At 42.1% G+C, this 23,355-nt stretch overlaps 1 protein-coding gene across 1 annotated transcript in view; it reads right to left on the minus strand.

Moving 5' to 3' along the window:
* SVEP1 (sushi, von Willebrand factor type A, EGF and pentraxin domain containing 1) overlaps positions 1-23,355 on the minus strand; it is a 132,385-nt gene that overhangs the window by 9,128 nt on the left and 99,902 nt on the right. Inside the window, exons 38-47 of the mRNA XM_051643182.1 lie at positions 19,700-22,476; positions 18,295-18,520; positions 14,493-14,648; positions 12,518-12,581; positions 11,653-11,826; positions 10,519-10,692; positions 8,531-8,704; positions 6,896-7,072; positions 5,930-6,100; positions 809-904 (exon numbers count right to left, since the gene is read on the minus strand). Of these exons, the coding sequence (XP_051499142.1) occupies positions 809-904; positions 5,930-6,100; positions 6,896-7,072; positions 8,531-8,704; positions 10,519-10,692; positions 11,653-11,826; positions 12,518-12,581; positions 14,493-14,648; positions 18,295-18,520; positions 19,700-22,476 (4,189 nt within the window). The remainder of the gene's footprint in view (positions 1-808; positions 905-5,929; positions 6,101-6,895; positions 7,073-8,530; positions 8,705-10,518; positions 10,693-11,652; positions 11,827-12,517; positions 12,582-14,492; positions 14,649-18,294; positions 18,521-19,699; positions 22,477-23,355) is intronic.

Raw genomic sequence — 23,355 nt, forward strand, 5'->3', positions numbered from 1 at the left:
TGAGTACTAACTACAGGAAGGGTACTTTCCTTCTCCATCCACATAAGCCCATGCCTAAATATGTGTAGAGTAATAAAGCTTCTCATGCTGCAGATACGCTTGTGTGAAAGGGTTAGTCCTCCACATTCCTTGTGCTAAGAGCACCATGAAGAAAATGGGAAACACGGCACAAACTAGCATCCCCTGTACCACACAGGTAATCTCTGACAAACCCAAGAGACAGATGTAGCTCTTTTCCATCAGAACAGATCCAGTTCACAAAATATTCAGAGACCCAGGCCAGATAAAATCCCGCCCAGAACTTATGGGATAGAGGTACACCGGTCAGGAAGGACAGCACAGAAAAGGTGACACAGTTGTATTATTTGAATACAAACTGATCAGGTTCATAATGTCAGACTGGTAAAAAAGGAAGCCAAGAAACAAATACAGCCACCAGCAGAACACTCAGACCTCTTCTGTTCTAACCCCCGTTCTTTCACCAAAATGATCGTGTATTGCTATTACATACAGACTTCGGAGAACTGAAGCAGGCTGTTCTTAAACCACAATGAAAGAGCAACCACAAACAAAATCACATCAATTAAAAAAAGGCTTGTTTTTGTTTGGAGATGTCAGGGGATGGTAATTTCTCTAGAATCAAGCAATCAGTCCTTTCTGCTCTCTCTAATTCACCAAGTAGAATAAAATAATGATTTTTATGTTTTCAGCTCTTATGTCTTTGATTTTCCCACCCAGTTCACCAAAGTAAATTCACTAGTCTTACCAACAACATCCTTAAAATTACACTTGGGGATGATATACTTACGCTCTTCACAGAGACGACCCATCCAGCCATCTGGACATGAGCAGGCATTTGGTCTCTCACAGATGCCACCATTCTGACATGGGAACCGACAGACAGCTAAAAACAATGAAGTTTCATTATAAACTCAAGATGGTTAATTAGAAGCTTAGTGATTCAGCATCTTGCACAGATCTTTGCAGTTTAAAGTACAGCAAACAAATGTAGTGAAGTTCAAAAACATAACTTGACTTTTTAGTTTCAAGGGCTACATAATTTTCTGGCTCTGTGTGTCTGACTAGATACTGTGGGCAACAGTATGTGAAACCCTTTAAGACAATCACAATTTGTCCATGGCAACAATGAAAACCTAAGACGTTTTTAGGGTAGTTGGTTAAATTATTTGGACAATGGTTTCAAGGCTGATGCTATGCTTTATCAGCTTTTTTATAAAACAAAACAAAAGCCTCCCACCCCCCAAAAAAACTATTCATCTTTTTTTTCCTCCTCCTCTAAATTAAGTCTAAAATAAAATCAAGTTTTCTTCTAACGTTGGTATGAGACACCAAGATAATGCTGTCTGACACAATACAGGGTTTGTTGAAGGTAAGATTAAACACTGTGGTACAACAAGCAATTGTTGTTGCACTATAATGAAGCCTAATAAGGAGGCACCAACAAGGGTGCAGCAGTGGCACAGTGAAGTGTTTACCTGTGGAACCCAAAGTATTACTATAAACCTCACTTAGCATGCATGTGGTCTTGTGCTCCTTGGTTTACACACTTGTTAATAATAAGCACTTGATCATGGAAGTGAGGAATCTGAAGTGGAATCTATCATGCTACCCCAATACGTTGCCTGGACTGGACAGGCTTTGACTTCATTATTGTTTCTATGACATTGCACATATCTTGGCATATACATCCAGGAAAAGCAGGACTACTTTAAAAAATAAGTTGGCAAGCTAAATACAAACATGTTAGACTGAAAGATTATTGGAGGAAGTACAATCCTTGTTATGTTGATGTACACACTATATACAGAAGATCAAAAATTGTAGCTTCAAGGTGATACTATAGAACAAATAAGTAATCAGATTAGTTTCTAATTAGTGGTAGTTATTAGCACATACTAACCTCAGGAAACTCAGTCTGAACTGTAAATTGCATCCTATCTTTAATTAGTTACTAGGTGAGCAAAATAAGAGTTTAGCCTTGAAAGTTAGGCTTTGTTTCAGAACTTGTTCAGTGTTAGTATTAAATAAAAACAGTGGTTTAGAACACTGAAACAATGTTCAGACCTGAGCTCCACATTGGAAAGAATGCAAATCTTCCCCTGCTAGAGCCAAACTTGAGTTACTCTTGCAGCTAAGCCATGCCAAGCTGGAAGCTACAGCTTGGAGTCTGCTAAAATGCAGCCAAAGCTTTTCCTGTTTTATTTTCAATCTCAAGAACCTTCCCATCAAATGTCAGCTGATAATGAGACAGGAAAGAGACCTTAGACCCTGGCAGGTTCACAGAAGTTGCAATATTTAACATGTATTTTGAATAGTTTTTGTTGTAAAGATATGTATGACTGTGTAGACATCTGGTTTCTGGGTGTTGACTAAAGCAGAATAGAGTGCCAAGCAGATTTTCTTTGTGCAAAGAAAAATCATGAAAGCTGAATCAAAAACCATTTAAAGCTTTGTGTGATCCACATCACTTAAAACAACATCCCATGAATGTATACTGGGATGGGAGGCAAAAGGTTTGTGCATAAATGATAGCCCATGTTAAATTCAAAGCCCATGAAAAATGGTCTCTGAGATTTATTTTCTCAGTCAAAGGAGATAATGTGAATATTTCATGAGTTAAGAGAAATAGTTTTGGATGGCAGCTCCAGCCTGCTCAGTGATCCAGGATCTCAGGAAGAGATAGGTTTTTCCTGGATTTCCACCCAGGCTCTGACTGAATGAGTAAGAGTATCACCCATAAGTGTGCACTTGTTATACACCGATTTAGGGAGGCACAGACTGTGTCTGTAGCTGTGGGGATTATTTTTCACTTGATGGACAAGACTAGAGAAAGTCTTTAGGCACTGGGATCTCATTCTCTTTTTTAGCTACTGTAAAAGCAAGAAGGGAAAATGCAGTCCTGATGTACTGGAGAGAGAATGGGAACCACTGGCCATGACTTCAGTTAGTGGTAGCCGATCTCACATCCACATCTTTGAGATTCCCTTGTAAATCTGAGCCTGAGAGTTATCTTCACAGGACACAAAAGCACTACACTGCTGCAAGACAAGCATAGTTAAGAAGGGGAAAAAAATAATTCTGATATCTATTCTCAGCTTTGCCAAAGAGCTTTCCTGTTGTTACAAGTGAACAATTTCCTCCATGCCTTAGCTCCCTCATAATGCTCATTTGCTGTTGGGGTATAAACTTTTTTATCAGCAGCTCCACACTTAACCGCTCCCAGTCACCAAGATGTGGGCGGAGAGCAAACAGGCAACACAGATTTTAGAGCATTTCAGACATTAAAAATTGGAGTCAGACAAGATGTGTGCATCTGTGCAGCCTGCTGAATCCTGCGGGTGTTTATGATGGGTAGATCCAGGCTAATACTTCTCACCCCTGAAACTCAGATCAGAATCTGGCCTGCAACCTCTAACCAGCAGTGATTCAGGCAAGTGCAGCTGTGGTGAGCACTCTCCCAAAGAAGCTTATGAAGTCTGCTTTTTAATTATAATATTTGCGTTAACTAACCTGTTCAACCAGGCCAGAATGTTTTAAGCAGGCTTAAGACACATTAATAATCAACTCACAGAGCTAAAAACAAGAAGTGCAACATGAGTCATTACAAAGAGTGCTTTTATGTTGCTTCTGATGTAGACGACAAAGGCTTGGGTCCTGTAGGCCTTTTGTTAGGCAAATCCCTCAAATGAATTATAAAGCAGTTTTGAAAGATTATTTTGACATGTGTCATGAAAACATAGGTTGGTCCCCTCAGGAACATCTTTAGTCCTTTTTTGTTCCCCTTTAAGATGAAAAGAGGAAGGGGGGAGGGGAGAATTGTTATACCTCTCCCTCAAGACACCAAAAGGCAGGTCATTCTGTTCTGTTTTCCTGCAGTACACCCTGATCATGTGTCTACCTCATCACTTTGTTTTTTGAAATAATTTTCCCTAATATCTATTCCTCTAAACAGCTGCACAGACTCCACAGTATTGCAAACAGGAAATTTTTGACAGTGCTTCACACATCAGCCCTTCCAGGTTGCTAGCAACAGTGGCAAGAACCTCTTTTAGCAGGAAACTACAGCTCTTGGCATAAAGTAAGGTTCTGTGAAACTGATAAATACCAAATAAGAATAAGAAGTAAAGCTGTTGATACTAATGGTGCAGTTGAAGAATTTTAAGTCTTATAATCTGAAGAAATAATATAAAAACAGCTCAGGTAGAGTAGCTATTGTGCACAGATCCCCTGAATTCTGTAGCCACCACAGTTTAGAAAAAGAATTAGGAGATACTTGGCAAACATTTCAGAAAAGGCTTGCTGCCTTGGCAGTATAATTTTGATACCTCTTGACATCTGAAGTAACTCAGGTGCTTTTACTGTAAACCCTCCGTGCTTGGCTAATTGACAGGCGATTCTTCATGACAATGACAAGCCATGGTCACATAACCAGGAGAAACCTGTTTTTCAGGAGCAGCTTCTCTATTCCTGACGTTCAGGAGTTACAAGCCCAGTTCTTTGGTTCTGGGTTCTCCTCAAAATGATCTGCTAATCCATGATTTTTAGGCAAGGCAATTGCAAATGTAAGGTGCAGGGTTTTAACAGAGTGCCTGCTTTCACAGACTGGTGCAATTCAGCTTGTCTAGGTCTTGACATTCATAATATTTTGCTGTCAGAATTAAAAAAAAAACTGGTGAGGAGACCCTGGTAAGTCAGGCTTAGTACAGTGTACAATCCTCCATCTCCAAAGGGCTTCTGACCTAAATAGAAAATGGTCAAGGAGGGAGGAAATACTGAACCTTCGGTTTTCAGCATGGGGACCTGAGACTTGCAGGTTGAGAGACAGACCTAACAACTTTGATGATGGCTCTAGTGTTCCCAGATCAGCATTTTGGTACCTTTCCTCTTCCATGGGAGTTCTTGAGCTTAGGGAATAGGACTGGCCACTGAAGTGTTCTAAGTTTTTTTGTTTTGAATAGTCATGTTTCTACACAAAATATGTACAGCTCAGTGTGTAGTATGGTTGCTGTTATACCATCTGAGATTAAGACTTCAGGGTACATCTAACTCAATGCTTTATAGCTACTTGGTAGAAGGCAGCTAGTCAAGCCTCTGATACGGAAATGGCAGATGGCAAGGTCTCTTTCATCCAAACACTCAGACCCCAGAACTCTTTTGCTACAGCTCATCCTTGGTTTAAGAAGGTCTTTGAAGATACTCATATCTGTTTTAAACTGTTTAGCTAATCATATCTTCTATGTTTTGTGTTGTGTTTTCTCCACTTTTAATTCAAAACATTTCAACTATTTGAATATTCTGTGTGGAAGAGTTAATCCTGTAACTTAAACAAGTGCATTTTTTTGCTCAGTAAACCAAAAAGTTACATTTTCTTGTTGGTAAGCAGAGAATTTGCCTTTGGTATTTTGATAAAACCATGACATTTCTGAAGTATTATTGTGTATTACTTAGTGACTTCTATTAATCTATCCTTAAGTATTTAACTGCAAAACAATTTTCAGGAGCTGCAAAGCCCTAAACTAAATGAGATTAAGCACCTATTGGATGTCTTTTGTTTTCTGCAGTGTGAAAATCTGACTGGCAGTGCCTATATGAAACAGCTCAGCATGTCAGAAAGATCACTGGATCTATCCCTTTCTCCCAAAAAGATGTAAGAAAAGAGGATCTTAGGTATGGAATACAACATTGTAGCAACAGAAACTGTAAGAGTAGCAAGGACTTGAAGAGAAAAAATGTGTAAGCTCTCTCTTCCACCTGAAAATAAAGAAATACCCTTTCCTTTAAATGCCCTGGGTGAAACCATGACTGCACTGAAACTAGCAAAAATTTCACTTTTATTTTTGTTGCAGTTAGGATGACACCTCTGTGCTTATGACAACTTAACATGTTTCTCTTCATAAAAAAGACTTACCTTTGCAGGTAGGTGGTGTTGTCCAGGTTCCATTTTCTAAGCAAACGCTCCTCAGGGGCCCCTCCAGCATATACCCACTGTAGCATGAATAGGTGACCATGTCTCCATACTGATAGAAGCTACCACGAATCAGAGCATTCTCTGTGTGAGCTGGGGGCCCACAAGATATCTCTAAAGAAAAGAAATCACCCAGAGGCTGATGAGCTGCAGTGCCAACACAATAGTTTCTAATCCTGGGCACAGTACTTTGCAAAAAAAAACTGGCAGGTGTCAGAGAGACATCTCTGATAGGAAACCAGTAAGGAGAACTTCTTCATGGTGCAGACATTCACAGGGAGAAATTGTACCTACACTTGTACCTACATACCAGAAACTTCCAGATGGTGCCAGTATATACATGAGACCAGGCTTGTAGGGTGAGGACATGTCACTGTCTGAACTAAACAATACTGCTTGCAAGAAGCCAAAAAGCCTTTAGGCATGCCTGCAAAAAGATACTATGCCTTCTATCAGTGTCAATAAATACAGTAATAGACAGGACCTCTCCCTACAACCCTCATCTTATTACCCATAATCTCACAGGCATAATTCTCAGGGTATTCAGGGTATCCAACAACCAATCCCTACTGCAGTGCTTGCAAAAGGTAAATCAAGAAGAAAATTACAGTAGGGTCTACTAGATAGTTGTTGAGGCATCAATCCACAAAGATATATTCTGGATCCTTTTAAAGAAACAACTCTGTTAGAACAAAGAAAGAAATAGCTCTTCTGTACAGCTTCTTAAGTTGCCTGTATGTGCTTGGATCTCTCAGAGTGACCAGCCTCTCCAAATGACAACAGAAGACAACAGCTCTCCTCTTCCAGAATAACTCTGCAGACACACCTGTGCTATCGTGTGATGCAGCTCTGCTCACCAGCCCTCTGGAAAGTACCAAGCTCCTGCAGAACTCTGTCTCATGTACTTACTTTCACACTTAGCTGTTGCTGGAGTCCAGGTCTCATCAGCATTACAGGTGATCACAGACTGCCCTTTCAGCTGGTAGCCTTCCCTGCACCTGATGGATACGTTCTGACCAACATAAAAATCCACTTCAGACAGAAGGGCGTTCTCTGGGATTATGAAAGGCACAGGACACAGGTTTGCTGTTCATAGAAAGAGCAGGAGGGAAAAGAAGAACGGAGAAAAAAAGGATGGAAGGAAGATAAAACTTTAGAATAGTTTTGGCAAATTTCTAAACAAGAAAAGCAATATAAATGCATGAACACTAGTCCAATTTGTAATTTCAGGTACAGTTATGAGAGTTGAGTCATAAAATAATAATAAAAGGTTTGATTCCCTGCTGTCATGTGGCTTGCTACCATAGTCTACTGAAGCAGAAGACATACTAAGGATTTAAGTGGGGACTATCTTTCTTGTTACTATCAAACCATTCTCTCTTGTCCTTCCTGTTTACCATAACTGTACTACAAAAAAGAGAGAGACCTATCCTACTTCTTGTTCTGAGGGGCTGGACCACTAAAGGGCAGCAAAAATCCAGGTGTTTGAGCAGAGACTTGCAATAACATTCATTAGAGTTCAGAATTTCTCTGAGAATCTTGCTGACTGTAAGCTTGTTGAGCTATTTTTACATGGTCTATTATCTCATCATGAATGTGGAAAACGTTGGGCTCTACATACAGCAGAGTGATGCCAGTTTCCTGAAACTAAAATTCTGTGAGCCCTTTGTAATACAAAAATTAAGTGTCTCAATTAACCACCCCAAGACTACAGTAGATCTTAAATCCAGTTACAGACACATACACCAACAAGGAATGCTACTGTGGCTGTGTGTGTACAGTGCACCTGTGTGAATGGTGCTATTTCACAGAATCACAGAAAAACTGATGCAGCCATTAAGTCCAGCCTCCTTCTCAAAGCAGGGCCAACTAAGTCAGAAGTTTCTCTGGGACTCAACCAGATGAAATCTGAGTATCTCCAAGGATGGAGATTTCACATCCTCTCCAGCCCTGTTTCTGTGTTTGACTGCTATGATGGCAAAAATTTCTTCAATTACTTAATTGGAATTTCCCTTATTGAAACTGTGTCCATTGCCTCTCATCTTACCACCACGCACCTCCAAGAAAAGTTTGGCTATTTTTTCTTTACACCCTCCCAACAGTCAGCTGTAGACAAAAATCTTCCCTTTTGCCTCCAAAGTTTTCTCTCCCCTGCTTCTCATATATCAAATGGTTGACTACAATTTACTCCATTTTATGTCAGCTTTCCAACTAAAGGAAGCTATGCAGAACACAGCTCATTGTTTTACTGTCACAAAAATACACTCAGACATGTTAATGCTTTAACATGGCTCAGTAACTGCTCCCTTTGCTCCTCTGTAAAAACGGGATGCACATCAACACATTTCCCAATGTAGGCTAAACCAATTTTTTGAACAGCAAGTGACAAATTCTGCTTATGGCCACTCCAGAAGAAAATTACAGTACATTTCCACAAAGATCTGCAGAAGTTGCTCTCATCTGCTGTCGGTTTAAATGAAGAGCAGCTTAGACTTTCATGCTTACAAATTGAGATGAACTCTTCATTACAAAACAAACACGCACGTTTACAGAGAGGTAAGGGATTACTCCATCTTCCATCTCTTGTGCACTCTGCCTCTGGTTCCCCTTCCAAGCTGTATCCCCCCTCACAGAAGTATGCTATTGTACTGCCAACTGTATTGTTTTCATAAATTGCCTTCCCATTCAGCAGGGGAACTGGAACTTTGCATCTGGTCTCTGCAAAGGAAGAGCTCTCATTAATTCACTTTTATATTAGACCTGGACTTGCAACAATTCCTGAATTACACAATGTGTATAAAGTAACAGCCACAGAGTAATAAATCATAAAGAGCATTAATGGAGAGTTTAGTAGCCCTGGGAAGGAAATGTAGCAAAACTAGGGAAGGAGCTCCTCCTAGTGATGAAGAAAAGCCAGAGCCACATGTTTTTCAAAATGTGGCAGTGGTGGAGAGGAGAGGACACATTTATGACTTCCTACTGAGGTCAGTAGAACAGAACATGGAAATTATTCTTTCTTGCCACTGAGAGAGAATGCATCAACTGGCACCCTTTGCACCCTACTCTTTACTTGGCAAGAAATATCACATGAGGTGCAGGATGGGTGTGGTGCAAGATGCTGCCACTAATATTACTAATTGCTCCCCTCAAGATTCTCAGCTGTGTTTCTGAAGACAGCAGACAGAGTGTCCAAGCTGAGTTACCATAGCTATACACAAGGCAGTCTGTGTAATGCAATGACTGACAATCAGCCAGTCATAAGGCTATCAGGCAAGAGGAAGACAGGGGTTAAAGAGGTATCTGTGCTCAACCTTGTTCGAGATTGTCTCTTGACAGCTGTTCAGCACTGCTACAGCAACTTTTCTTAGGTTTGTGGCTAGGTACTAGAGATCTCCTGTCTGATGTGACTGAACTCTATCAATTTTTCAGGTTGCTATTATACGGCCTGCAAAGCACTAGGGCACTGTAGTGCACAGTGATCTATGCATTGCGTGGTTGCTCAGCATTTCAACTGATGGTCCCTAGACCTCATGCAGTTTTTATGGCTTTGCTGACAGGAAACCTGCGTTGAGTAGAAGATCATCTTACTTCTGTGAAGTTGTCCCAGCATGCAGGTCCCTCTGAATCTGTGTGTGCAGCTGGGTGTGGAGATATCAACATGGATGCTGGGTCTAGCTTGCAAGGTATATCCAGCAGAGACAAGAACAGCCTCAAAGGAAGTGTGATTGGCAAGAAATGAACTAGTGTGTTTCTAAGAGTAAAGAAAAAGTGTGAGGCACAGACTTTCTGTTTTCATGGCAAAGAGGACAGGCATGGAGAACACTCACACTTAATGGTACTGCAATTTAGTAAGCTTCTATATGCCTTACATTTTGAACAGAGACATCCAACAATATGGGCTAAATGTTCCCACTCGGAATCATAAGTTTTTGTTCTCTTTTTGTGTTGGCAAGCCCGTTTCAACACCCTACTGCTCACTCTGTATGACAGACTGTTCTTGCTCAGTGCTCATTCTGCTGGCACGAGCAACAGGACCTACTAAAAGGAACACCTGAAAGCAGTGATTTGCAAAATGATACATTATCAAGCATTCATGGTGTTTGTTCATATGAGCAGTGTGGCGGCTAAAGGCTGAGCTGCTGGGATTGTCCTTGGGGCTCAAAGTTCAGAAAGACAGTATCAACCTAATAATTGACTACAGAAGGCTGCTGGGAGAACAGTTACTTGTCCTCACAGTCCATCATCTTTTGTTAGAGGTTTGGCTTTCTGAGATGGCAAGTAACCTTATTTCTCACTAAACTAATTAAACTGCTGAATAAAACCTTAGGAAAAATTATGTCTAAGCCCCTTCTAGCTTCATAACAGGCACTGCTCCTTGTGACATATTTAATTTTTGATGCACCAATTTTAATGCACATTATAGAATTGTTCCCTGAAAGCAGCTCAATCCCTGGATCAAATGATGTGCATGCATAAGGGAGGAGCTATTGCGTATCCCACACTGGAATGTGCCAGGCTACAAAAGCAGTTACCTTCACATGATGGAAAGGGTTTGCTCCAGCTCCCATTGGAAAGACATGTGATATTCTGGGGCCCAACAAGATGGTATCCAGAGTTGCACACAAAGCTTACATTACTTCTGTAGGTGCTTCCTGTAGAAATGGCCTCTGCTTTCTCTATTGAGGGATGCAGCCCACAATTAATTCCTAGGAGAGGAGGAAGTTGTTTGGTTTTATACAGACAACAATGGCCATTCTATTTGTTACATGCTGACAGCACTGAATTAACAGAAATATAGAAGAAAGAAGCTGGGAAGTATTATATGGAGAAGGGTTATAAAATGCCTTGGTTGCCCTCTCTCCTCAGGTTCAGGTTGCAGACACCCGAAAGAGAATGTGCCCAAGGGTATCTGATGGTGTTGTAAGCTCTGAGGAGTGTTCAGAGTGATCCAGAATATTTCTTCCAAGCAGGATAGAGGCTGCATTTCCAGTTTCCTTTGCTCCCTGTACAAGCGAAGAAGATCTCAAGATTGTACCCAAGAAAAATAGTTAAGAAGGATCTTGCTTCCTGTTCCACACTTACTGTGGAGACCAGGCAAAATGGTCAAATGTGAGAGAGAAGAATGCAAGGGGTAAGACTATGACATCACCATGAGAAGATGAGAAATGATTTATCAGTAAAGTCTATAAAATCTTGGCATTTTATTTATAAACTGTGTGAGCTAAGTACTGAATACTTCTTTCCAAACCCCCACAATTAGTCACCTTCTGCTGCACAGGGAGCCAAGATTTCATCTCCAGACTAGGGAATGGCTAGGATTATTTGCCTTGGCATGGCAGAGACAAACCATCCCAGCACCTGATGTCTAAGGCCCTGCACACAACAATGCAAGGCAAATCAAATGCAGCAGGTCACACTCTTCCCCTGCTGACCTGAGCACAACTCTATGCCTGTGCCATTTTAATGTGCCAAAAGCAGCTCCCTTCAATTCCAAAAGGAACTAGCTGCCAGTGAGAACTTCTCTGCTGGCTTTTCCTTCGGCTCCTGCTGTTAACAGCCCTCCAGCTGGAGAGGGAGTCTGGGAGGAAGCCAGAAAAAGCACTCTCTCGTTTTGCTCCCCAGCTCTTTTGGAAAACTGCCACCATGTGGCTCTGTTTGCTACTTACGTGTGCATGAAGGGGCGGAGGGGTTCCACTTTTTGTCAACGTGGCAAATCCTTCGGCTTGGTCCCTGTAGCTCAAAGCCAGGGTCACAGCTGTAAAAAACCTCACTGCCAAAGAGGAACTCCTCTCCCTGAAAAGATCCATTTTCTATTGTGTCCGGGGGTCCACACGATACTCCTGTAACAGAAGGAATATGCTCCTATCAGACACAATACACATGGCTTGTCCTGTGCACAGGTCCTCCATAGGTTATACTCTGATGAACAGGGAAAGGACACAGTGTTTATCTGGGCAATCCCAGATACTTGCTCCTAAGTAGCAGAACAGTATCATGCTTGGTGCCTCCAGTTCCTGTTGTAAGACAAAATCTATTAAGGCTGTGCTGGCAGGAAGCCTTGGAAAATTCCACTGTTTACATAACAGCCAACAGCTGAAGTCCACATAAGTACTTGCATAGACAACTCCTATTTTGGCACTGCATCACACATCTCAAAAAAGGCAAGTACATTTGACAATTGAGATTGCTAAGCTGCATTTTAGGATGCTAAGTACCTGCAGCTCCTGGCAATGAACATGTTCAGAAGTCCTCAGTAATGCTGGAAACCACAGTCTCAAGTGTCAGAAGTATTTAAACTTGGAAGCTGTTTGTACAGCTTTTTTAGAGATACAGGAGCAAGGCAGAAAGGTGTAGTGATTTCCTTCACACTGTTACCTGCACACACCAGCAATTCTGAAACTCTTCCAGGCTATCAGTGATACTTACAAAAAAAATTTTTTTATGAGTTATAAAGCAAAATTAGCATTACTGTTTTCTTTGGGTAAAATCACCCTTGACTGACATGAAGTCATTAACTCTTTTGGAACATACTTCTGCATGCCGGCACCGTGCCACTCCAAAACTTGTCTTCTTGGCAAGTCCGCTCTGCATCACCCTGTGGAGCAGAAGGAAATGCTCAAAGTACCACGTTACTCAGACAACTCTTTTCTCTCAACAACTCTAGTATTCAGCAAGGCCAGTACTTTTTCTCTCCATATGTACCCATATAAAGTATTAAATGCTTTAGCCAAAGTCTAGTAGCAGAATTTAGGGCAGAACTCCTTCCTGCAAAGCAATGGGTATTGTTTATAGACCAAAGGTTTGTGAGGCAAGTTAGTTCTCTTGTCCTTCTCCCTGGAGTATCATCTTTCTTGTCAGTTTTACCATTCTTGTTCCAGGAATGTGTTATGATGACAAGTCTCCTTCCAGGACTCTCCTACAGAAAATCCGCTAGCATTTTTTTCAACAACAGTAGAACCTTCTGTTTTATAAACATAACATACTGATTTTGACCACATCCCAAACACTCATTCCTTAAATTTGCTCATAAATAATGCTATTTCTTTCTTAAGTACAGGCTTTACAGCCAGTAAATAGCCTGGGATTTATTTCTTATGTTATTCCAAGATGGGAAGAACATCTAGATTTGTTCCCTGAAGTAATGTACTTTAATTACAAAGCAAGCCCACTGACAAGGGCAGCTGTTTGACATGAGTGTTCTGTGTCATCACACAATGGACTTTGCTTCCCAAAGGAAAAAAGGCAGGACTTCTCTTCAACAGCAGGGAGACTGATTGACGCTGGGTGGCAAAGCTGGCATATAAAGTTTGGAAGGACTTTCTACTGTATGAAAGCACTGGCTTATTACCTCCAAAAATTACTTGAAACAGCCATTCTAGGTATCCATCTAAATTCCTAACTACCTCTCTGTCTCAAGTGATATTACATACACAGCAACATAATGCAAATTAAATTTACTGCTACCTAAGTGTTCTCTAAACTCTCATTTTTATACTGAGTGAATTCAGTTAACTGAGTAAACTAACTCCCAACTGGGTAAATTCATATGCGTGAAGTTCTTAATTTATTTTTCATGTTACAAAAGTACAAAGGAAGCACAATCCTGCATTCTGCTTGGTACTCATAAAACACAGCATTAATAGCCAGCCTCTGTCCTGGAGACACCTTATGCCTTTGGACACAACTTTGCCCTACTCTGCCATCACCTGGGAATGGTGGAGGCCACGTAGTGCCTCAGAAACCTACTTCCTGAATTTACTGGAGCTTTTGAAAACACACCTGAGGCAGCTCTGAATTGGCTTGCTTGAATCCTGATAATGGGACAGCAGAGCTGCTCCAGAGCTCAGGTGGGGATAAGCGCTCAATGCTCTTAATAAAAACAATGGACAGGAAAGAACTTTGATCCTTTCTCCATCATCCAGGAATGAAGCTGCCATGGAACTAACTGGAATCTCCTTGCTTTACTAAAACAAGTGATAGCACTTTCATAGCATCTAGCATTGTCATAGAACTGATGTCAGTGTAGTTTATCAGGAGCTTTGAGTCTGAAAGGCACAACGCAGCAAATCTCATGCTTGGGACATTACAAAACTGAGAGAAGAGTGCAGTCTGACTCTGGCCAGAGCACCAGTTCAAAAAAGCAATACATGAGAAAACTTACTCTTCAATGATTTATGGTAACAAGTATATATAATGCTGTCCTTGTATGAGGCTTAAACAACCTTCAGTTAAAAAACTAAGCAACACTGGAAGATATCTGCTGAACAGTTATCTCTGAACAGGATGGATTTGTTTGCTTAATTATACCCTTAAGTCATTCAAGGTCTATCTCAGATAGACTAGAGGCATTCTACACAATAACAACAACAACAGCTGATATCCAGCTTCTGTGGCAGTTAAGGGAATATATCAATATGGACCAACGTAACACATTCTCACTGTCTTCATGTAAGAACTGAAAATGACAACTAAAGGTATACTGTGCTGGAGATTTGAGCTTGCTTACTTGTAAATCATAGCCAGAATCACATTTATAAAGAACCACGTCATTGTAATTGTATTTACTGCCAACCACAAATCCATGCTCTGGAGTCTCTGGGGTCCCACAGGACACAGGAATGCAGATGTCATCAGAAAACGGTGGCACCCAAATACCACTTTCCTGAAAAATAAACGTGATTAAAAGTGTGAAGGCACCACTTTACAAGCCTAATTAATTTCTAAACAAAAAAGTAAGGAGAATCATAGAAATATTAAATGCCTGTGGGTGCACAGATGTGGTTAATGTAATATTACCTGTGCAGTCCTTTATGAAATTCAGTGATTAAAGTAACACTTTTAAGATGTCAACATAGGCTGGAGCTCAGCTTCGACAGGAATATTCATCTTAGACTTACAAGACAGAAGCAACAAAAAGTAAATGGGAAAACAGAAGCTTGGAAAAGCAAGTTCACTTGTACAAGGTCACCTAATAGCTCAGGGAACACATCAGCAGAAGAGCGAAAACTACAGCTGCCTGATTCTACATTCTTTACATCTTTCCTGGCTGAATGTCTAACACCATGACTAAGTGCTTCAGCTGCCTTTCCAGACCCTCTAAGGGAAGTCTGAAAACTGAAGAGACACTCATCAAATACCTACTCCTAGTTCCACAGACTTCTGAAGCAGCAAAATCAGGGGAAAACCTTTACTTCTGAAGTGCTGATTCTGCAAAAACACATGCTTAGCTTTTCTTATATGTACAGACAAGCTTAAGTCAAGGTTGTCCACAGCTAATGCAACAAGAGGTTGCTAGCACAATTTATGAGGATGTTCGCTCTTTAACATACAGAGGATTCAAATTTCTGCAGCTGCACAGTGGTTTAAAATGTGTGCTGCCCGTTATTCTGGAGAAAAAGAGCTCTGCGCACAATCATTAGAAATCTTTGACATAATTTTAAAAAGTCTAAGGCATGATTTATTCCCTGAAATGTTATAGAAGGAATGCTTTTCTAAAGGGCAGCACTGGTTTTTATTTGAAGAAGAAATACATGATTTATAGTTCTGATAATCTACACATGGAAATCCAGTAACTGCTCTTACTGGAGCAATCATACTGTATTTTGCAGGACACAGAATCACAGAATCATAGAATGGTTTGGGTTGGAAGGGACCTTAAAGATCATCTAGATCCAACCCCCCTGCATGGGCAGGGACACCTTCCACTAGATCAGGTTGCTCTGAGTCCCATCCAACCTGGTCTTGAACATTTCCAGGGAGGGGCCATCCACAACTTCTCTGGCAACCTGTTCCAGTGCCTCACCACCTTCATGGCGAAGAATTTCTGCTAATGTCTAATCTACATCTCCCCTTTTCAAGTTTTAATTCATTACCCCTTGTCCTCTCACTATATGTCCTAGTAAAAAGTCCCTCCTCAGCTTTCTTGTAGGCCCACATCCCACACCCTCCTGTCACATTGTCACCCTAATGCCCCCACTTTGTCCCCTCTACAGCCTATGCTCTTCCATTTGAGTATTCCTTTAAATAAATGGTTCTCTTAAAACAAATTTGGTGTATCTGCCCTCTTTCTGCTGTCCCAGGTACAATGGGGAGGAGGCCCAGTCCACCTTCCTCACCTTCCTATGCCATTTTTGCTGTCTCTTTTTCCAGTGAGTGACTTGTGAATGTGTGGGGTTGGCTTTGACAAGGGAGCTCCACCTCCAAATCTCCATGGATAGTGAGCTGCAGGTGACAGGGTGTGATCCACTCCACTTTCAGACCCTTGGACACATTTCACCACCAGCTCCAACACCTCAGCACGGTAATCCATGAGGGCAGTGCTGTACACAGCTGCGGTGGCAGCTGCTTGCTCATGAGAAGTCGTCTGGGTCTTCACGTGCTGGTAGATACAGCCATGGTTTGTGTGGTTTGGTGTTTTGTTTGTTTGTTTGTGGTTTGTTAGTGGGTTGTGGTTTTTTTTGTTTGTTTGGTTGTTTTTTTTAATCCTTAGCTTAAAGTTGTGGGTGGGCCTTGAGCCGATGCTTTTCCCTTTCCCCTACAGCTGGGGGGCAATTGCTGTTTTGCTGTTAATACTATTCCCAGCTAAAGCTTCACAGTGACAGTCAGTCCTTGGCTCTGCAGATATCTCCCCCCCAGTGTCATGCTTGCCTCCTAGGGACAGGCATTTCTGGATCAGGACTGCCTGACAGCAGTGTGGAAAGGAAGAAGCCAGGCTTGAAGCTGACTCTAAAGGCTAGGAGACAACTGAAAACAAAAGCCCAAAAGCAGGAACCCTGTACCGCTCTCAACCATTGTCAGATAGATCACATAATTTTCATGTCTAGTGGATATAGTGAACATTAATTTTTTGCATTTGAACTCCTTTCAGGAAGGCAATTACAGTAATGCAATGAAATTTTCACAACCACACATTGAAAGGATCAAGACCTTTTAGGAACATGAATCAAAACGCACAGCACAAAAGCTGAAATTCCCCAAGGCTACATGGTCTTCCATTTTAAAAGCTATTCTTTTCATGTCATTATCTTTACTATAAGTGGTAATAGCCATAAGAGCATTACTCTTATGGGTCAGCCATAAAAAGGCTACTCTTATCTGAAGTCCCAGGCAGACAAAGGTCCAGATCCACAAGACACACCTTGGACATGCCTTGGCCCACAATCTCAGAAATCCACCATATATCCTCTCAGAGACCTTCCTCTCCAAGAAGGTTACACACACAGATACAGGAAGCTTACTACCTAACTCAGATTCCAGTCTGAGAGTCAAGAACTGAAGAACTATGCCTTTGGATGCCAAGTGCCCTCATGGGTCCTGCCCTCAAAATTCAAAGTTGCAAAAGAGATGATTTATCTCAGAAGGCCAGTGACAGACTTGGAAAAGTCACAACCCTTCAGCTAATGTACCACTGCAGCTGTTATAATCTGTTTTTTCTCATTATGCTTCTGGATATAAGTTGAGACACATGCAAAATTGAATCAGGTATCCAACTTCACCTTGAAAGCGCAGTGAATATAAATTTAATCCTGAGAGTCATATTTAGAGTGATCACTACAGTTTTCTTCTTACATCAGTACAATCCATGCTATCAAGATTTACTGTCTGTTTCCCATAAAATCAACTTCACACTTTTGCTACCAGATCAATAATTCTTTGGCATGGCAGAATAGGCCAGTGTCCACAATGCTGCTTCAGAGTACAGGGATAACAGCATACCATAAGCTTACACAGCACGTACATCCAAATATTGAGTATTTGCCACTTCATTATTCTAGATACCAGATTACATTTAGCATTCTGAAGCACAACTTCTGAAATTTCACAGTAACAGGACAAGAACTAATATTCTGGTCTTATAGGAAGCTCATTAGTTTTAAATATCTTCCTCAGTCAACAATGAAAATCTGAAGCCAGCATGGACCCAGTTATAGAAGGAACATCATTTACATAAGCATACATAAGTAAGTTGCTGAAGAGAACAACCATCATATTTTCCATTTGCACATTCAAAATAAATGGACACATTCTAGAGCTGCATAAAGTTGATATCTACCCTAAAAAAACCCCATTATACCAAATCCAAGTGTAATCTGCATAGCTGCTTTTACTTCAGATTGGAAAACATCAGTTGTGGGCACATGTACAAACAGAACGTGACAAGATGTGACAGAAATATATGCAGCTGGTGCCATGACTAAGAGAATTACTGTGCTAGGTTTTTTCATTGTGTGCAAAAGGGCCAAAGGCTAAGGAGGAGCACTCTTGAATTCAGCAAAGTGAGCACAATAAAATAGTGCAAATAACTATACCTTGCATGTAGATGTGCTTGCTCCCTCCAGAGTATAGCCTTCTATGCATGACAAAGTAATGTTTGTGTTCATTGTGAAGTTGTCCCCAGGGATGATTACACGGGTGATATTTCCTGGAAGGGGACACTTTTTGGGGCAACATGAAATACTTTGAGGAGACCACTGTCCGTCTTCCTGGCAAATGCATACATCCATCTCTGTCATCATTGTGTATCCTTCCAGGCATCTGCAACACAGCATGAAGATCTGACCATAGAGACACAGCAAGAAATTAAAAAGTCATACAGTCGGTTTTCACTATTAGTTGTTCATAAGCACACCTTAGGCTTTCTCTGCTGTTTCAAGGTAATCCTGTAAGGAGCATGCCTGCACTGAGTTTATTCTGTTGCAAAAGCTAGAAGCTTCAGACTTCATTTCCAGCTGCTTCATGCTGCTGCAGCACCACAGTGGAAAGTCAGTTGGTGACTGTAGTGCTTGGAGGGTACTGAACAAACACTTCAGAGCATTTCCTGCACTGCCCTTCCCTTTGCAAGGAGGGGTTAGGTTACATAAACAGTGCGTGAGTGCCAAGCAATTCTCAAGATGATCTCACCTTCTTCCAAGAACAAGCCAAGCCACAGGCTGACCACAGGCCATTTGCTTAGATATCTAAGGCTGATTCATTCAGTTTCACATGGTGCTTCACCAAGAACAACTCAACTGACTTGCACATGTAGAAAGGCAGACACACATGGAAACGACTGACAGTATTAAATTAATATATGTGCCATTTCCCAGTTCTGTCCCATACTATTATTTGCTTTTACTGACAAAAAATCCATCTACCCTTCTGCCAAGGAACTCCTCACCTTGAAAAAAGACATGTACAGTGTGCATGCATACTTCAGGAAATGAAGAAAAACCCCTCCAATACCTGACAAAGGAGTAACTTTGCATCAGCGACACTTGCTGACAGTGCAGAGCTGCTGTATAGAAAATGGGACAAGAGGGAGATCAGCCCTTCTGTATTACAACAGGCACCTGAAACAGCTGTAAGATGTAAATGGGGTGTCAAAAGGGGAGAAAACTTGCACAGCCTGCTGACTGTTGCTGTCACCTGCTCAGGAAACCTGACTGTCAAGACCAGTGTTTCAGAAGAGGAGAAGACGAATGCAAAAAAAGGAATGGGAACTAAAGGTAGTGGAGAAGTGCAGCCTACCAGGCTGAAATCCCTTGCTGGAGTTTTGACAGTAGTCCAAGTAATACTTTATATGTGTATGGGAATGTGGGCTTTGTCAATCTGAGCATGTGATAGGGTGTAACTTTTCTTCAAGGTCTTTTAAAAACCTGCACTGAGAGTGCATAAACCTTCCATTTTCATTCCTTCAGAGATTTTATGGAAACAGAATGGCAGCAACATTCTTACCTGTACTGGACCTTGCTCCCATAGGTGTAAGTGTTCCCAAGAACCTCTGCATTTGGGACAGAAGGTGGTGGGCCACAGCTTAACAGCTCACAGTTAGGATATGGCTTCTTCCAGACACCAGTCTCCACACAAGTCAGTTCTGGACTCCCTTGCATGACAAAACCTGTCAAGCAGGTATAGATAATGGTGTTCTCATCTGCAGAGCTGCTCCCATTGATAAATGCATTGGAGATGATGGGTGGAGAGCCGCAGGAAATCTGCCCACAGTGAGGAAACCCAGAACTCCACTTGCCTGCTGCCACACAGGAGATTTCAGAAGGCCCTAGCAGTTTGAAGCCCTCCAGGCATTCAAACTGGACACTTTGCCCACAGTTGAAATTTGTACCACGAACCACCCCATTCTGAATCTGTGGTGTAGGACACAGACAGGGTAGGCAAGATGGAAGGCTTCCACTCCAGGAGCCATTGGACAAACATTGCCGTAAAGGATTGCCATGCAGCTCATAACCAGGGAAGCATACATACTGGGCAAATTCCCCATAGGCAAAGCCTGAGCCATTGAGAAAGCCATGGGAGATGTCTTCAGGAGGTCCACAAATGACTGGCTCACAGTGTGGAGCTTCTGAATTCCAGGTACCATCACTCTGACAGGTAAGCGTAGACACTCCTTGCAGGCTATATCCTTTGTCACAGTGATAGTGCACTTCTTTCTTAAAGCCAAAATCTGAGCCACTAATTCTCCCATTGGGAAGAGGCAGTGGCAGAGGGCAGGTCACAGCTTTGCAAACTGGAGCAATTCCACTCCAGCTTCCATTTGCAAGGCACACTCTAGTCCTGTCCCCATCTAACAGGAAACCCTCGTTGCAGCTGTACTCTGTATGTCTCTGGAATGTGTACTCGTCTCCAGTCACTTGACCATTCTCCAAAACTGGTGGCGGGCTGCAGGAAACAGGAATGCAAATTGGTTCACTGCCATCCCATTTCTGGTTCTCTTGGCATCTTCTCTCTGTGGGGCCATTTAACTGGTATCCAGGATCACACTCGTAGTAGACAACACTTCCATATGTGTAGTTTTCCCCTCTTATATTTCCATTCATAAGCCGGGGAGGTGAGTTACACGTTATTGCTACGCAGTATGGAGCTGTGTTACTCCACTGCCGACTTGGCAAACACAGTCGTGTGTCAGAGCCAACAAGTGTGAACCCTGGCTTACAGGTGTACTGGACTATGCTACCCAGTGTGTTCTCAGTGAAATGTAAAAAACCATTCTTGGGGGGTGACAGCAAGGTGCACTCTATTGAAACACAGGCAGGGGCAGTGCCATTCCACACCCCATCTTCTTGGCAAGCTAAAACAGGGTTTCCCATCAGCTCATAGCCTGAATAACATCTGTATAAAATGATAGTTCCAAATAAGAAAGTGGTGAGCTGCATTGCACTGTCCTCCTTCGAGGAACTTTTGAAGTCTTTCAAACTATCAGCCAGTAAAGTATGCGAAAGGGAGGGATGCTCTGTAACACTTTCCTGGTCAGAACGTCTTTCCCCATGTCTCACTTGCAGGTACTCTCCAAAGTCAATGTGAGGAGGCAGGCCACAATCTGTTGGGAGGCAGGCTGGTGTGGAGCTAGACCAGCCCGATTCTTCACAGGTCTGCATGGCAAGGCCAGACAGCTGGAAGCCTGGCACACAGCTGTAAATGACCATGGCCCCATAGCTATAATCTGCACCCTCCACAAAGCCATTCTCGATGGGCTGAGGAGGCTGGCAATTTATGGCTTTGCAGGATGGAACTTCTGTACTCCACTCCCCTGTCTCTAAGCATCTCAGTGTTTCCTCCCCTTGGAGCTCAAAGCCTCTGTCACAGGAATACCTAACAGTCTGACCATAATGGAAGTTTGTGAATGAGTATTTGCCATTGAGGATCTTCTTTGGCCTTTGGCATTGAATAGGTTTGCAAGCTGGCCTTCCTCCAAGCCACTGGCCATCTTCTCCACAGAGGATAGTCGTGTTCCCCACCAATTCGAAGCCTGGTTTACATGTATAGAGGGCTGTGCTAAGGAAGGTGAGGCCTTGCACATCAACAATGCCATTCTGAATTTCTTCTGGTTGGGGGCACTCCACAGGAATACATTCTGGCAAAGGCAAGCTCCATGAGCCATCAGCTTGGCATCTGATGGTAGACTCACCCTTCAGTAAAAACCCATCCACACAGATGTATTTCACAGTGCTACCAAAGTGAAGGGATGAAGTCAAGGGATCACCAAAGGGGATGTATGGAGGTGCAGGACACTGTACAACTTTGCAGAAGGGAAAGGAATCATTCCACTGTTGAGAGGGCAAGCATTTTAGTACAGAGGAGCCATGCAAAACGAAACCCTCCTTGCAGGAGAACTGTACAACACCGACTTGGTAAGTCACTTCTCTCAAGACCAGCTGGTTTTCTGCCAAGGGTGGTTCTGGACATTTGGTTGGCACACACTTTGGGCTTTGCTTTTTGTTCCACTTCCCAGACTTCTGACATGTCCAAGAAACATCTCCAGTCAGCTCGTAGCCTTCATCACAGAAAAACTCAACTTTGGAGCCCATATCAAAAGCTTCTCCCTTGGAGTAGCCATGCTGGATGGGTGGTGGTTTTCCACAGCTGAGAGGAGCACAGTAAGGAGGTGATTCACTGTACCACTGCCGATTGGCTTGGCAGATGAACACTGAGCTCCCAACCAGCTGGTAGCCAGAGTAACACTGATAATTTGCCTGGTCCTCAAAGAAGTGTCCAGTTTCCTGTAAAACAGGTAAGATGGGGACATGAAGTGAAGCTGCAAGATTTGGGTAATAGGAGGTTAGTATAATTTATTGTGCTCCCTTGGTTTAGGTTCTAGCTGAATCCCAGCTACCCACTAATGCAATTAACAGAAACAGAATGTCTTGCCTGAAGCAATGCACTCTGCTGTCAGGAAAGCTGAGAACACCATCAAAACCAGAAAATTCAAGTCTTACAAGGCAAAACTTAGAAAATACTTTCTCTGCTTTACCCCTTACTGACCTGTGTGGCCAAAAAGATGTGTAGACAGGAAGACAGAAAAGAAATAGGTCAGGAGAAGATGCCATGAAATAGCCTATTGTTTTTGTGATTATTTAGCTTACAGGCATATTGAAGGCTGAAGTCTTCAGATGTACTACTGCTAGGAGATGTTTAAGTGCCAGACATGCAGCTGCAGGGCCTTGGGCTGGCAGCTGAGGCGTCCCTCAAAGTTGCAGGCTGAACTCTGAGGAATTAAAAAATGTCTCTAACTGGGAGGAATACCTAGAGGAGTGATCCTACCTAAGGAAGACAACACAGAGTATAACGCATTAATTAGAGGATATATCTGTGTGGGAGTCTGAACAGAAATTGTTGCTATTACTGCTGGAAGCCCATGTTGGAACTTGCATGCGAACCCTGTCCTCACTATTTTTAGCAAATGCAGACTGCTAGTGACTAGATTTAAGAAAGGAGGAGGGGATGTTCAGAAGAAAAATGCTTTAAAAATTTAAAGTTAAATATTTACAAAAGTGTTTTTTAACTTCCTTACCACAATATTACCCTTGTGCATCAAAGCACAACATGAGTTAAATACTTGTTACAGATTTGGGCAGCCACAGGGATATTTTTAACTTCAG

This window comes from Apus apus, chromosome Z, assembly GCF_020740795.1.
Source record: "Apus apus isolate bApuApu2 chromosome Z, bApuApu2.pri.cur, whole genome shotgun sequence".
NCBI lineage: Eukaryota > Metazoa > Chordata > Aves > Apodiformes > Apodidae > Apus > Apus apus.